The sequence below is a fragment of the Euphorbia lathyris genome, chromosome 6 (genome assembly GCF_963576675.1).
Source record: "Euphorbia lathyris chromosome 6, ddEupLath1.1, whole genome shotgun sequence".
NCBI classification, from domain to species: Eukaryota; Viridiplantae; Streptophyta; class Magnoliopsida; order Malpighiales; family Euphorbiaceae; genus Euphorbia; species Euphorbia lathyris.
In genome coordinates, this window is record NC_088915.1 from 38,383,634 (window position 1) to 38,398,735 (window position 15,102).

At 37.8% G+C, this 15,102-nt stretch overlaps 1 protein-coding gene across 1 annotated transcript; it reads left to right on the top strand.

Annotated features, from left to right (window-relative positions):
* Positions 1–5,575: 5,575 nt before the first annotated feature.
* Positions 5,576–8,409, top strand: LOC136232869 (E3 ubiquitin-protein ligase APD2-like). Its single transcript, XM_066022321.1, has 10 exons — positions 5,576–5,896; positions 5,972–6,078; positions 6,242–6,367; positions 6,444–6,540; positions 6,628–6,702; positions 6,803–6,885; positions 7,093–7,239; positions 7,377–7,449; positions 7,540–7,870; positions 8,155–8,409. The coding sequence occupies exons 1-10, from the start codon at positions 5,722–5,724 to the stop codon at positions 8,228–8,230; spliced, it is 1,290 nt and encodes a 429-aa protein (XP_065878393.1). The 5' UTR covers positions 5,576–5,721; the 3' UTR covers positions 8,231–8,409.
* The last annotated feature ends 6,693 nt before the right edge of the window (positions 8,410–15,102 follow it).

A 15,102-nucleotide genomic window follows, 5' to 3' on the forward strand; every position in this document is an offset into this window, starting at 1 on the left:
TTTTCTATATATGTGTTGATGTTTGTTACTTGTTTTGATATTCATAATTGATTATTGTGTAGGAGAACGCGATTTCCGACGCCATTCGGGCTATCTTTAGGGATTCATATAGGTGTTGCCTTACCGGAAGTGACAAACCGAAAACCGTAGGAATTGACAAGCCACGGAACTTACGGGCCCTAATTTCTGATCCCGAGCATTAGACACGCTTTGACTAGGAACCACGTAGTCTAAGTACTTCACGGGTCGGTCACACTACACGTAGTCGTCATTGCACGAACAAACCACCAACCGTATAAACATTAGAAGTCGTTATTTGTCATATTTATAACTTATCACATCCGCTTCACTTCATAGAGTTTCGTTATATAAATTCGCCTCACCCGTAGTTAGGAGTAGTTTGTAGTTGGTCCCCATATCAACCTCAAAGTATTCACCGCTTAAATAACGTATAAAACCGAGTCGTTTAATACTTGAAGTTATAAATCTCGTGGATTCGATACCCGGTCTCAACCGGATTATTACTTGATACGACGGGGTACACTTGCCCCTAAGTAGTGACGTCTAGTAAAGATAGAGCATTTAGAAAGATCACATCCATAGTCGTAACGCACTTATCATATATATTTTGTCGTAGAAAACACTACACTAGACGGAACTAGCATCAGAACCCAAAAGAGAAACAGATGTTAATTAATTGACGGAAGCCCAACTGATTCCACTAAGGCCCAGTAGTATAGGGGGCGAATTCAGTGTATTAAATACACAAAGGAATTGATTTAATTCAAACAATTATAATTAGATTATGATTATGAATTAAATTAATTATAGGATAAATAAGTTAGGAGGTTTAATGAGATTAAATTGCTTCTATTATTATCCTATCATTAAGTTATTATTATCTTTATAATTAAATATGATTATAGATAATAACAATAAAAAATTTATTCCGAATTAAATTCTTATTCAGTAACCTAATTCTATCTAACTAGGGTTTAGATGGAAGAGGCTATATATACCCCCCTTAATGTGAATTTCGGCCATAATTAGATTCTTATAATTAGATTATGATTATGAATTAAATTAATTATAGGATAAATAAGTTAGGAGGTTTAATGAGATTAAATTGCTTCTATTATTATCCTATCAATAAGTTATTATTATGTTTATAATTAAATATGATTATAGATAATAACAATAAGAATTTTATTCCGAATTAAATTCTTATTCAGTAACCTAATTCTATCTAACTAAGGTTTAGATGGAAGAGGCTATATATACCCCCCTTAATGTGAATTCCCGGGAGAGAGAAAATTCGACCCCTACCGTAGTGGATCGATTCTTCACCGCTGCTCCCGTTCAATTGATTTTTCATCTATTTCTCTTAATCCTTGATCGTGTGTTAATTTATTAGAGGCAATCTGCTTTGGTTGCTTTTATACGGTTGAGTTCTAATCATCTTTTGAATTGTGTTTTTGTTATGTGCTCGGGAACTCGGAGTAAGAGTTGTGGGCACTACGATTGCAACAGTAGATAGAACTTCAAAAGGTATTTCCTTTTATCCCTCTTTATATGAAATAACGGTTAACGGATCTTGGTTAAAGGAAATAGGTTAAAAAAATTATATTTCCGCTGCCAAACGTTTGCCTATTTTCCTTCAATAAGAACCAACACATGTGCATTGAGCTCCTGGGGAACTCTCCCCTTATTGGAAGTTTGAAACAAGACATAAACGGGAAATCGGGATGAAACCTTTCTGGTTGAATAAATGTTTGTCCATAAGAGCGGACAACATCATATTGATATTCAATCATCTTTTGAGTACACTCAGACTGGTTGAGGGTTGTGATGATGCTATAATCCATGGGGAAGTTGGATGGATCCATTTTCACAAGTGGGTGATAATGGAGACTGAGATGTGTGGGTCTTATAGAAAGCATAAAACCCACTATCCCATGTGCTATCTACTGAATCATTATACAGAACCCACTATCCCATGTGCTATCTACTGAATCATTATACGGAACCCACTATCCCATGTGCTAAATACTGAATCATTACAGAACCCACTATCCCATGTGCTATCTACAGAATTAGTAAACATAATCTTACAAAACATAATAAAGCTTCATCATACAAATTCATTAGAATAATTAATCTCACAAGGCATAAGGATACATGTTCTTACAAAAACATAAGGATAAATTTTGCTCTTACAAATTCAAACCGCATCAATTGTTCGAAGTCCTAGAACTTCGTGAACTTGCTATTGTACTTGGAGTTTGACTTGTATTTGGCAATGGTCGGTGACAATTCAACCTATTATGCCCGCTATTCCCACATCAGCTACATACCCTTGGCAATGGGTTATCACCTTGTGATGGTCTTTTGTTCTGACTTTTTGGTCGTCTAACTGGGGAAGAACCTCTTAGAGGGGGAAGCACATTCCTTGGAGGGTCACAGTTTGTCCACTCCGTCTGGGGTCTGACTGGGTAGATACACTCTGCATAAGCTAATCTAACTGCGTTGTTGGTGTAGTATTTATCAACCCATTGGTATGCGTTACTTAGTCAATTCTCGCATGCAACTTTACATACATGTTTATAAGGAAATTGAGAAAGTTGACATTGCCTAAACGTGTAAGTACCTGCATTGAAGTCAACAATTCCCCCTTTCCTTCGGTCCCAATCTGAAATGTGTGTTGGTTTATTCCATTGAATGTACATGGTATAGCTTTCGTAACATGTTTCTTCATCTTCCGTTCACCCCACATTGACAGATAATGTTCTCGTGCTCCTGTAAATGGAAACATGAAGGTAATGTATTTATATATCATCTAAATTACCAGAAATGACAACGTATAAAATATTTACCAGCCGTTGTTTGTCTTTCGTAGAACCATTGTTGGACAGTAGTTCTAATGTACTCTATCAACATTGTGATAGGCAAACGTCTTCCTTCAACCATTACCGCGTTCCATGATTCAGCAATGTTTGTTGTCATTATGTTATAACGACGGGTATGAAAATATGCACGCGACCATCTCTGGATACCAGCTTGCTCTAGATATACTGCTGCTGGGCCATATAGCTCACGTAGTCGACCAAATGCTTCGATAAAATCTGAAACCCTGTCAGCTTTAGCAGCTCCCCAGTACACATCGCCTATCTTTCTAACTGACCTGAATTTGGCCTGCAGGTTCATTTTCAAATGGTGACAACAACATCCATGTATTGCATTTGGAAACACCAAATTCACAGCATAGTCAATTCCTTTGTGCCTATCAGAGATGACAGCAAAATTCTCTATGTCCCCAATATATTCATTGAGCTTGGCCATGAACCAACTCCAAGCCTCATTGCTCTCGTTTGGTCCAACCCCAAAAGCGATAGGATAAATCTGGTTATTACCATATTTCCCAACTGCAATGTACAATTGTCATGGATACTTACCTTTTAGGAAGGCTCCATCAACGCAAATGACATGGCGAATGTGTTCTTTAAAGGCTCTAAGTGAAGGACCAAACGCCATAAAGAAGTACTGAAAATGATCAGCATCGTCAGTTTGAATATGTGTTACCGTACCTGGGTTGCATGCTTTCAACGTCTCACAGTAGTCCGGTAACAACATGTATGACTCTTCCGGTGAACCCATCACATCTTCTATCGCCCAATTCCTAGCTCTCCAAGCCTGCATATACGACAAGTTTATTTTATAGTCGGTCTCAAAATCTTTCACAATGTCCTTTGGTCGAAACACTCTACCCTGGATATCAAACTTATCTGAAAGTAGTATGCCAGCCACTCATTTCCCCGCTTGCCTGTGATGTGGTAACATTTGATCTCTAGAACATGTGTGGTTGTCCATTGTATCCATTCTTCGGAGCCTAAACATACTTGAATTGGATATCACAATTCCTCTAGCACACCATTTACATACATCCGAATGTCTACATCTAACCTCAAACATCGACTTGTTAGACTTGTACACTTTCCATTCGAACCTATTATTCACTGCGTATTTACTTAGTGCATCCTGCAATTCTCGTTTGTTGGAGAATATGTCGTGTACCTTTATACCGACGACCCCTTTCGATGAACTATCTTCAATAGTAAACTTAGGTGCATCATGGATCTCAGGTAGCCATCGAAATGGATCACTCTTCTCCCTTATTGTTTCTACATTCTCTGCCAATACCCTGCTTTGGGGAACAGCTTCGCAATGCGATTGTCTCGAAGGGGTAAGTTGTCCATCATTTACCGTTTCCTCTATGTCATCATGACCCCAAATGTCATCGTCGTACATCTGGTCCTCCGGACGATAAACCGGATTCGAGCTAATATCATCTAAACCAGGATTGTGGGATGCAATATTGCACTCAGTGATTGGTTCTTTTCCTGGCCTATGAGGTTGGCGTTCAACAGCTGTGTTATCTACTTCAGGAGTTGTTTCCAATTCAACTGTGGCATTGGCATCACAACTTGAATGAATAACATTCTCTACCTTCATGACTCGCGGTTGGATTGTTCGTGACTCAAAATTAACATATAGTGGGGTAACATCGTCAGTTTTCATCCTACAATAATAATAAAAACACTCAACATCACTTGAATCAAGAATCGGAACTACCGCCCCAGGTAGTTTCTTTGGACCGTACGTTAACTGCATAGTCATGCGCAGATCAAATGACATTGGATCAACATGAGCAGTAGTGTATACTATCTCTTGCAGCATTTCCAAGCTCATTCCCGGTGACATCTTCAACAATTACTTCTCACCCCCCTCATATGTCATGGTCTTACCAATTGTTTTCCACCGGCCATTCCACATGATCACACACAATACAAACTGGGCTGACATGCTTCTATCAATAATAAACAAAAAAAAAGAATGAGATAACAGAATGAAATAACATACACTTCGCATAATTCGGATAATTCGCAGTTATTCGAATATGCGAATTCGCATAATTCGCAGTTATTAGAATATGCAAATTCGCATATTTCGCAAATACATTCGCATACTTCGCAAATACGTAATATATGCGAAGTATGCGAAACAAATAATGGAACACCATATCTTCGCATACTTCGCGTATATTCCATATGCGAATTCCGCGAAGTATGCGAATCACAAACGTATACACAACCTTCCATCGACTTCGCATATTAATATTTCGCGAATCGAAATCATAATCTGCAAAGCACGCGATCTTCCGCGAATAACTTCAAGTACAGATTTTACAAATTTCTAACCTCAAAAACAACATCAACAAGTTAAAAGCGATTTAAACATATGAAACTAACATCATACTTATATGACAAGACTTGGGCTTGGATTGATGTGTTCCAATGAAGGATCTTAATGAAAAATAAGAGAGAGAGAGAGCTGTAGAGAATGGTGAGACTCGCGTAGAAGAAAAGAAGGGGAGGAATTGTGATTAAGTTTCTTATATATATGAAGGGTATTGTGGATATTTCGAAATGAATCAGTCTGGATCTGAAAATGCAAATGGGTCTCCCATTACACCTATTTTTGTAATTTTCCCTATTATAAATTTTGGTGTGAAATTTAGGATCGAAATCCTGGTTTATTGTTAGTAGTAGCAACTCAACTACCATTCCGGAGGAGAAATACAGAGTGGTTGGTAGTGCTTGAGCGTGTTTTGAAACCATTTGTTCCTTGTGCTGTTCCTGTATTGTATTCTCACAGCTTTAGTAAATGGAAGAAGAAGAAGATGCACCTGTGTCTCCTTTAGATTTCCCTTCTACTTCTCAACTGGAAGATGAACCTTCTTCTTTATCTTCACCTGTATCTTATCGAGTAAATATGGCAGCAACCACTACTAGCGAGATATGGTCTTGCCTTGTTCTTCTTATCACTTTTTGCTTCTTTGGTACTTTTCTCTTTCCTTTTTGTCTTCATTATAATTAAGGACTTTTCTAACTTTAGATAATTATACTTTTTGCAGCATCTATCACTTTTATTTTTGGATTCTATGCCTCTGCTAATCTGGAATTAGGCCCTTATTCCTCTAGACTTATCAACTCCAACCCTTTCTTTGTGCACTATATTCAGGTTTTTTTTTTTTTTTGTCTTGTGCTTGCTCTGCTCTCACATGAATTGATATCTAATCGATCTAGTTTTAGGATTATTAAACTAATAAACTACATAAAGCGCCAGATTTTAAGTGTGTAATTATGTATTAAGCCTTTCTAACAATGTTTTAATGCTAAAACAGGCGCAGCAAGAAGATGAGCAGAAACCAGGGGCAATGCTATATGGATTTTACAAGCCTCCGCCTATGGATGTTCAAATTAACTGGACTCAAACACACAACACTATTGTGCCTGTTGATGTTCATAAGGTATGACTTGTTTCTTTATTTGCATAATAATTCTTTAGTAGTTGTGTTTGCTTCCTTGATTCTATTTTATATGCAGGAGTGGTTTTACTACCTTAATAAGGGTTCTAAGATCCATATCTTTTACTCTATAAAATCCCCAACTTCTTCACCTTTGTCCCTCGTAATTGCTCAAGGTGATTCCTTCTTTTTTTTTTTTAATGATTTTTACTTGGAAAATGGCGGCAGCTTCTCTTCTCTTGATTTTCAACCTTTACCTGCAGGCAGAGAAAGCTTTCTTCAGTGGATAGATGAGCCTTCATACCCTAATTCAACTTTATCTTGGAATATAATTCTTGGTAATAAAATGATACCTTTTCCTTTCTTTCTTTCTTCTTGTATATATGTATGTTACTCTGTCCATAAAATTCAGTAGTTTTAGTATGTTTACTTTGTCAGAAAGTGGCAATATTGAACTAGAAATTCCCAAATCCTCCAATTATTACATTGCACTCGGAAATTTGAATTCTCAGGATGTCCAGGTAATGGCTTTCTCGATTTTCTATTTATATCAAACAGATGCTGCAAATTTTATTGATGAAAACCTGACTGACTGTGCTTAGCAATGTGTATTTTGAAGGAAATGGATTATAAAGTTTAATACGTACGTTTTTAGCATTTCCTTTTCTCTTCACAACTTTCGTCCAAGGTGATTATATACGATATAAATGAGGTTATACATTGTACAGATAGAATTGAAGTTCATAATGACCGCTCTCAACTACAACACGGCTCAGGCATATTACAAGTGTTCCCTTAATCATAATTTATGTAGTTTTAAGCTGTTTCTCTTAGGAACTACTGTTGCTGTCTTAACGTCTTCAGGCCCAAAAGAGGTAAATAAACCACATAAATTTCATTATTATTATTATCATCATCTGCAATTTTTTAGATTTTCCTTTTCTTTTCTCTAAAAGGTTACATTTTGAGGTAGTTTTCATTTGATTATAAAGAGTTGCCATTATTCTTTCAGGGTGCTCTGGATAATGATTGGTTTGTAAAAATTTCTTATGGACCAAGATGGATTACATACTTTATTGTCTCAGGTTTTTGTAATTTTCCATTCAATTCTCTTCTCTATGCAGTCAAAAACATATTATCTTTAATATGGAATTGTTGTTGAACTTGAAATGTAGGGATTATGAGTATCCTCATCTTGTTAATCTTGAGATTCTGGAACATGTTCCAAGAACCGACGGGACATGGAAATGAAACAGTGGATCTGAGATCCGAACGCGCCTCGTTGCTCTCAACCAAAGATGACGACATTTCGAGCTGGGGTTCATCTTATGATTCTATACCAGACCAGGATTTGGATGATTTACATGTAATGAATTCAGTTGATGGAAAAGCAGTAGCAGAAGGAGAAAATCTGAACCGTATATGTGTTATTTGCTTCGATGCCCCGAGAGATTGTTTCTTTCTTCCATGCGGGCATTGTGCAGCATGTTTTACTTGTGGAACAAGGTAAGTACGCTAAAAGTAGGATAAATTATACTATGCTATGTTAGATGCTAAAAGAGAAATTCTACGGTACTTGGAACTAACGACCAATAAGAACACACTATTTTGTGGGTCCTACAATAAGATTAGCGGGGCCGACACATTAAATTGAAACTGTTTGCGAGCTTAAAAAATAGTGTGTTTTTATTGGTTGTTAATTCCAAAACTAGCAAAGGGTGTTAAAATGTGTGAAGTTGGCAAAAAAGGATAAAGGAAAAATGAATTTGTGCTTATAATTTAAACTGCAGGATAGCAGAAGAGGGTGGAACTTGTCCGATATGCCGTAGGAGTATGAAGAAAGTGAGAAAGATATTTAGTGTTTGATGGTGATGGTTCATTACAGCAACTCAAACCCTTGTTTTTAAAAAGCAATGAGTTGATGTAGATAGATTTGTTAAAAAGCAATAATTTGTTACAAATATAGGAATTTCCCTTGGAGTGCTGTAATTTATATTTATATGGCTCTAAAATTTCGGTCTGTAAAATGAAAGTTGATTGATGCATGTATCTGGTCTGTCAAATAGGCATTGAACTCATCAAGATATATTTATGGATTGTAATTATGTTGGTTCAGATCAATAATGTTGTCTGGCCATTAAACATAATAAATCTTGTACTATGAATATGAATATGTATCAATCAATAAATCAATAAGATTTGACAAGATAGGTATTAGAGCTACAACCCTTGATGCCTTACAATTTATAGTTGAACAGCATCTCAAGGAAATACTGTTATTGAGAGATCTCAGTGTACAATACGACCATGTGATGAAAACTAGGATTACGATGAGAGTTAAATGGTACAAATATTAGATACGCTCAATAAAGTTGAAATTGTATTCTATTCTAACTTATAAGTAAGCGGGACAAATCCTAATCTTTTCAAATGTAATGGAATTGAAAAGCTAAGAGATTCCTTAATGGAGGAAGAAATTGCTCACAGCTTGGACAAATAATAATTGTGCTGCTTGACAGAAAGAACCTTAGTAAGTAAATCAACAACTTATCAGCAAATGAGACATAAGTAGGAGTGACAGTGCCAAGCTTAAATTGACCACCCACATAGTGGCAACCGATCTTAAAAATGTCCTTTATGTGTTCATAAAGCACTGTGTTTGTTGCAATGGCCAGAGCTGCCTAGTTGTCACACTTAAGAACTGTGAGAGGCAATTTTGTTAATTAATCTTTATAATAAAAACTGAAACATCACATTAAATAATTAATTTACAATTTTGATATAAGTCTCGGCCAAAGACATTCACGACTCGGAATTCACTTCTTGATCACAGACTTGGAACATGATTGCATTGGATCAGGTTTGATTGTAAACTTTGCGTTTCCAACTAGTTTCCCTGCAACAAATAACGATTAAAATGAATCATTAATCAATCAATTAAGTCTCTCTTAGCGAGGGGATTGCGATTGAATGACAATTCTAATTGGAAACCGGATATTAGTTAACGAACCTACAAGTGTGATCAATTTAAACTGAAACACATATTTGATTTAGCATATCTATCCATTATCAAATATAAATAAGATTGGTTTCTGTTTTTGTAAAAAAGAATTCTCATTTTTTGTCCCAGCTTATAGCTGTATTTAAACTCATATCTCCAAGATGCCCACATCCATTTGCTGCAATTTTATCATGAATAAAAATATTGTCTCTTTTTTATATATGGTAGTGGATATGAGATGGATTTTTTTAAGGGTAAAGTTCAAATAAAACCTTTTCACTAATTTTCAAATAAAGGACCGTGGTTTACTTTTTGTCAAAATGAGAATTGAGGTTTTTAACTTTAACAAAACAATGACTTTTTTAATTGATATTATTAAAATCACCTTTGACGACTTCGAAAATGATATATTTTAAGAACTACTAATATTCTAAGCAACTTTAATTCTTCAACTTTTTTATTTTGAGATTGTTTAGATGATGTTTGGTAAAGAGAGAGAAAGTTAGTGTTTAGAGAGAGAAAGTTTCAAAAAAGATGATTTTCAAAAATCGAAAATGTAGTTCCATAGAAAATATGACATTGAACAACTTTAATTCTTGAAAATTTTCATTTTCAGATCGTTAAAGATGGTTTTAACAGCATTAATCTAAATTTGAAATCTCGTTTTGACAAAAAGTAAACCACGGGAGTTTTATTTGAACTTTACCCTTTTTAAATCCCCCACCCCACTGGTTGAAAAGGATATTTGGGAGTCGGGATGAGTAACAATTGGTGTTTGTGTTTTTTTGAGACAAGTATAATGAGACCCAAGTAGCAGTTTAGTTGCCTCTTTACTCCGTCTCATTAGACAATAGAAAGCAGTGATTTTCGACTATTCTCCAAAATACTTCCCATTGTCTTCTATTTTTTACTTGTCTCTTTGTGTCAATTTCATCTTTAACTGTTCTTACGTGGTAAATATTGCTCTTGAAAAGCTCATAGAAAAAAGGTAGACAAAATACTTTCAAGACATAAATTTTATTATGGAAAAAACATTAATAACATCTATAATTACGTCTTAACTACATGGATAGAGGGGAGCTCATGTGGCACTCACGTGGACAAAACATAATGAAAAAATTGATTGATGTGGATTTTTATTGTTAACGGAGCTTCAAATTGCTCCAGCTAGTTAATGTTAAAGTTAAAATTACACAATTTTATATGTAGTATCTAAATCTGTTGTCCCACAATAACCATATATCTAATTTTGTACCTTATACTTTTGTTAGCCTAGAAAAATAAAATAATTATTTTTATGTATATAAAAGCTTAGGTTATGTTTTTAAGATATAGTTTATATTTTCTGGAAATAATATACGTATAAACTAAGCTTCGACCCGTGGAAAATCCGGCACCACGCGGGGCGTGTCTTCAAGTACGCAGCGCGTAAACAAGGCGTCCGGAGAAATCAACGTCAAAACGCAAACACGCGGGGCGTACCCACCAAGACGCGAGGTGTAACCTCTCACGCGGAACGTATTTGCCAATACGTCGTGCGTAAGAGGCATTCACGGAGCATGCCAAGATCAGAGACCCCAAGACACGGGGCGTATCTACAAGATGCGGGGCGTAATCCAACACGCGGGACGCGACACCAGAGACGCCACGCGTGAAGACCATCAACGAAACGCACTAGGCCCTATGTCCGCCAACACGCAGGGCGTCGCAGAGCATACGCGGGGCGTGTCGTCTCGTCCAGAGGCAGTTAACGGCAGTTTGAGGAGGTTAAGTTAGTTAATTAGAGTTAGGTGGGTTTGGTTAAGTTAGTTGGTGATTATTTACCAAAATACCACTGACTATTTACCAAAATACCACTGATTATTTACCAAAATGCCACTCTAAAAAACTATAAATAGACCCCCTCCCCTTCCTTATTTTTCACACTCAACACAAACACAAACCCCTCTCTAAAGGTCTCTTTCAATGCTCTCTCTTTTCTAGTTCTAAGTTTTAAGTTCTTAGCTTCTAATTCTTCAAGTTCTTCAAGTTCTTCAAGTTTTTCCTTTTGTTCTTCAGTTTTTTCTTAGCTTCGATTCTCTTTTAAGCTTTCTTTAGTTCTAATTCAAGTTCCAATAGTCTTTCTTTCAAGTTTCTCAATTCAATTTAGCATTCCTAAGCTGTTACTCTGCTCAATTTTAAATTAGAATTTCATTTCCAAATCAATTTTCCAGATTCGTCCAATCGTTTTCAAAACCCGATTCCGTCCATTTTAAATCATTTTTTGCCTTCGATCCCTTCGACAAAGTTGTTCCTGACGTCTTGAATTTCAATCTAGTATTTTTTTAATTTCCCAATTCTGTGCCCAAAAACTATAGTTACACTCTGATCTTTCCAGCTCAAATTCTTTTAGTTACTCTGCCCAGATTTTTCCAGATTCGTCCAGTCATTTTCAACTCTCAATTTCGTCCATTTCCAATTCGTTTTAGCTTTCGAGCCCTTATACAAAGTTGTTCCTGACATTCTGAAGTTCAATTTACACTACTTACAAGCCCAATTCCGAAATTCTTAAGCACTCAAACCAAGCTCCCGAAGTTAAGGTCTAAATCTGCCCCATTTGCCTACCAACGTTTTGCCATTGCACCAAGCACATACCGTACGGGCCCGACCGATTGCAGCTCTCCAAGGACCTCACGCCGATGCCAAAATTCAACATCAATCCGAGATAGCTATTGTGGCTCCGAGTTTGTTGTTGAATTCCAAGTTTTATTTAATTGCATTTCAATTCCTCGTATTTGATTTGTTATTCCATTTCAATTGAATTAGCTATATGTTTAGTATAGAAGTTCTTCAATTGTAATTCATTTCCAATTTCATGTTTCAAACGCTTATTCAATCAATAAAATACCAATTTTTCATTAAATCTTGTGTCAATTTCGCACTTTAAATTCCTTTATTTTCTCGTCTTCAATTTACCCGCATTAGCTTAAATAAAACAATTTATCTAGCAAAGTTTCTATAACGGCGCTAGAGACCCAAGAGGGACTTTTTCAATCCTTGCGTCCCTCGCCAATCGCTTCGTTTAAGATTTCAAGTTTTAGCGCGCAATTACATAAACTTAACCGTCTTTAATATTTTGAGAAATAATTTCTCTGGCACGCCCGCACCCTAACCACACGTGACAAGGTTGAAATTAGCATATTCGCAAAATATCGCTAACAATTTTTGGCACGCCCAGTGGGACATTTTTTTTTTTAGGCTTTCGCCAAAAATTGTGTCTATACTCGTTTGTTTTACTTTCTTAATTTTTTCCACACTCATCATCCCACTTTACTATACCAAAATTTATTAGCTAACGCTAACAATTTTTGGCACGCCCAGTGGGACCTTTTCTTTAGGCTTTACCAAAAATTGAAAACCCATCACACACATTTTTTCTCTTCACACTCTTTATCCCACTTCCACTTTACCAAAATTTATTAGCTAACGCTAACAATTTTTGGCACGCCCAGTGGGACCTTGTTTTAGGCTTTCGCCAAAAATTTCAATACATTTTTCTTATAACCCGATTCACATTTATTTTATTTATTTATTTATTTATTTTCCACTTATCCTTTATGCTTTGCTTTTATTTCATTTATTTTCCTGTTCTTTCTTTGTTCATTTAGTTTACTAACTTGATTTCATCATTTTTACCTATAAGTATTCACGAAGAATGCCTCCTAGAAAGAACACGGGGAAAGATCCCATCCCATCGGACTCCGAAGAGAGTCAAAATCAGAACCGGGACCAGAGCAATGAACCTGGTATGCCCGAAGGCGGTGCGGCTGAGACCATGAACAATAGCGGAGGTGCAAACCAACAACCACCTCAAGGCTCACCCTCATTCGACCTAACACCCTTTTTTACGAAATTAGAAAACCAAATCGACCAATTCCTACGCGGGTTTTCACAATCCATGAAGGAAAGTCATGAGGACATATGCAAGGCAATGCAAGCCAACAATGAGGTGGCAAACAATTCCAATAAGGGATCGGCTCTCGAGGAAAGGATCGTTGATTTAACCAGAGAGATCAGTAAAATCCCGGAGAAGTGCGCCGAGTTGTTCACACAAAGGTCGACATCTCAAGGACCGGGAGATTGCAGGAAGAAAACACTGACATCAGGAGCTGGGGAAAGGTATACCCCGCCACCCGCTCGAGAAGAGAATCTCAGGTTCAATGAGCGCGGTGACAGGATCAGCCCAGAACCTACTCAAGTCCCGCCACCTCAACAACAATTTAGGTCTCATACAGGACCTAGCAACCATGCCGAACATTACGAGGAAAGCTATGCTCGTAATGTGGGGGGCAATGTGAGACAAGCCAACTTTCACCCACAACGGACAACGAATACACGCATGGAGCCCACCACCGCCAACAACTTGGGAGAGGCCCAACGCATAAGAAACATCGTCCAAGAGATCTATGGGCCAGCCGTGAGGGAAGTACACCGACCCGAATTCCAGAAACCCTATCCATGACACTATGATCAGTTATACCTATTTCCCCACAATTTTAGAGTGCCTGATTTCACTTTATTTTCAGGGGAAGAAGGGCAATCCACCATGGAGCATGTGACACGCTTCACCTTTCAGTGCAGTGGTTTAAGCATGGACACGAACTTCGACATGTTACGCTTGCGGTTATTCCCAGGTTCACTAACGGGACCAGCTTTCTCTTGGTACACCACCTTACCATCCGGATCCATTCTTGGGTGGCAGCAAATGGAAAGACTGTTCCACAACCAGTTTTATCGGACAGAGCCCGAGGTCTGTGTTGCGGAGCTGTCTCGAATGACACAGCGACATGGAGAACCGATTGAAAATTTTATCAACCGATTCAAAAAGATGCGACATCGTTGTCGAATCAACATCCCCGAGGTCGAGTTCGTGAAGATTGCCCAACGTGGGTTGGAATTCGAAAACCGGAAGAAGTTTCAGGGGATAGATTTCCGCGATTACTACGAGTTGGTGGCCAAGGTTTCCGAGTACGAGGAGTTGATGAGGGAAGATCATCGACGCAAGAAGAACTCTGTGGGAAGCTACCAAGGGGAGGTACAAACGCATGAGGTAGCCATTGCCGACTTAACAAACACCGGGTCTCAAACGTGTCCTGTGTTGTTAAAGAATCCCAAAGCACCGGAGGTGGTCAAGAGGATCCCAACCACCCAATATACGTTTGACGTCTCGAAGACAGAAGAGATCTTCGACTACCTGCTAAATAAACAATTCATCACGCTGCCTCCTAGACATGTGATCCCATCCAAAGAGGAAATACGCGGACGAGACTACTGTAAGTATCATGACAACTAGAGCCACAACACTCAAGCATGTTTTGGTTTTAGAAATGCCGTGCAGGATAGGATTAACCGCGGGATACTCCAATTCCCGGAAAAGAAGGAAAGCATGCTAATCGACGAGGACCCATTCCCAATAGCCAACATGGTCAATGCCACTTCACTAGTGTGGGGGGGCAAAGGAAAGCAATAGGGCGACGTGAAAACTCGACAAGTATGGGTACCAAAAGCAACGCCATCTAAGTCGGAGAACAGCTCAAAGCAGTCACAAAACGTGAAGAAAAGAGACGTGCAACAACAACGGCCACGTTTCGTGACACCCGCGAGCACGTCACCCCTCAATCAATGGCAATTAAATTGCCACAAGAAATTCCCAAGGCCTCTCTCCAGGAATGCAAAGAGAAGATAAGGAAGAGAGAGG

Bases quoted from the DNA above. Each gene is read 5' to 3' on its own strand.
- LOC136232869 (XM_066022321.1), top strand. From the start codon at position 5,722: ATGGAAGAAGAAGAAGATGCACCTGTGTCTCCTTTAGATTTCCCTTCT. The intron at 6,541-6,627 runs GTGATTCCTTCT...CTTTACCTGCAG, and splicing joins GTCCCTCGTAATTGCTCAAG to GCAGAGAAAGCTTTCTTCAG. The intron at 6,703-6,802 runs GTAATAAAATGA...TTACTTTGTCAG, and splicing joins ATCTTGGAATATAATTCTTG to AAAGTGGCAATATTGAACTA.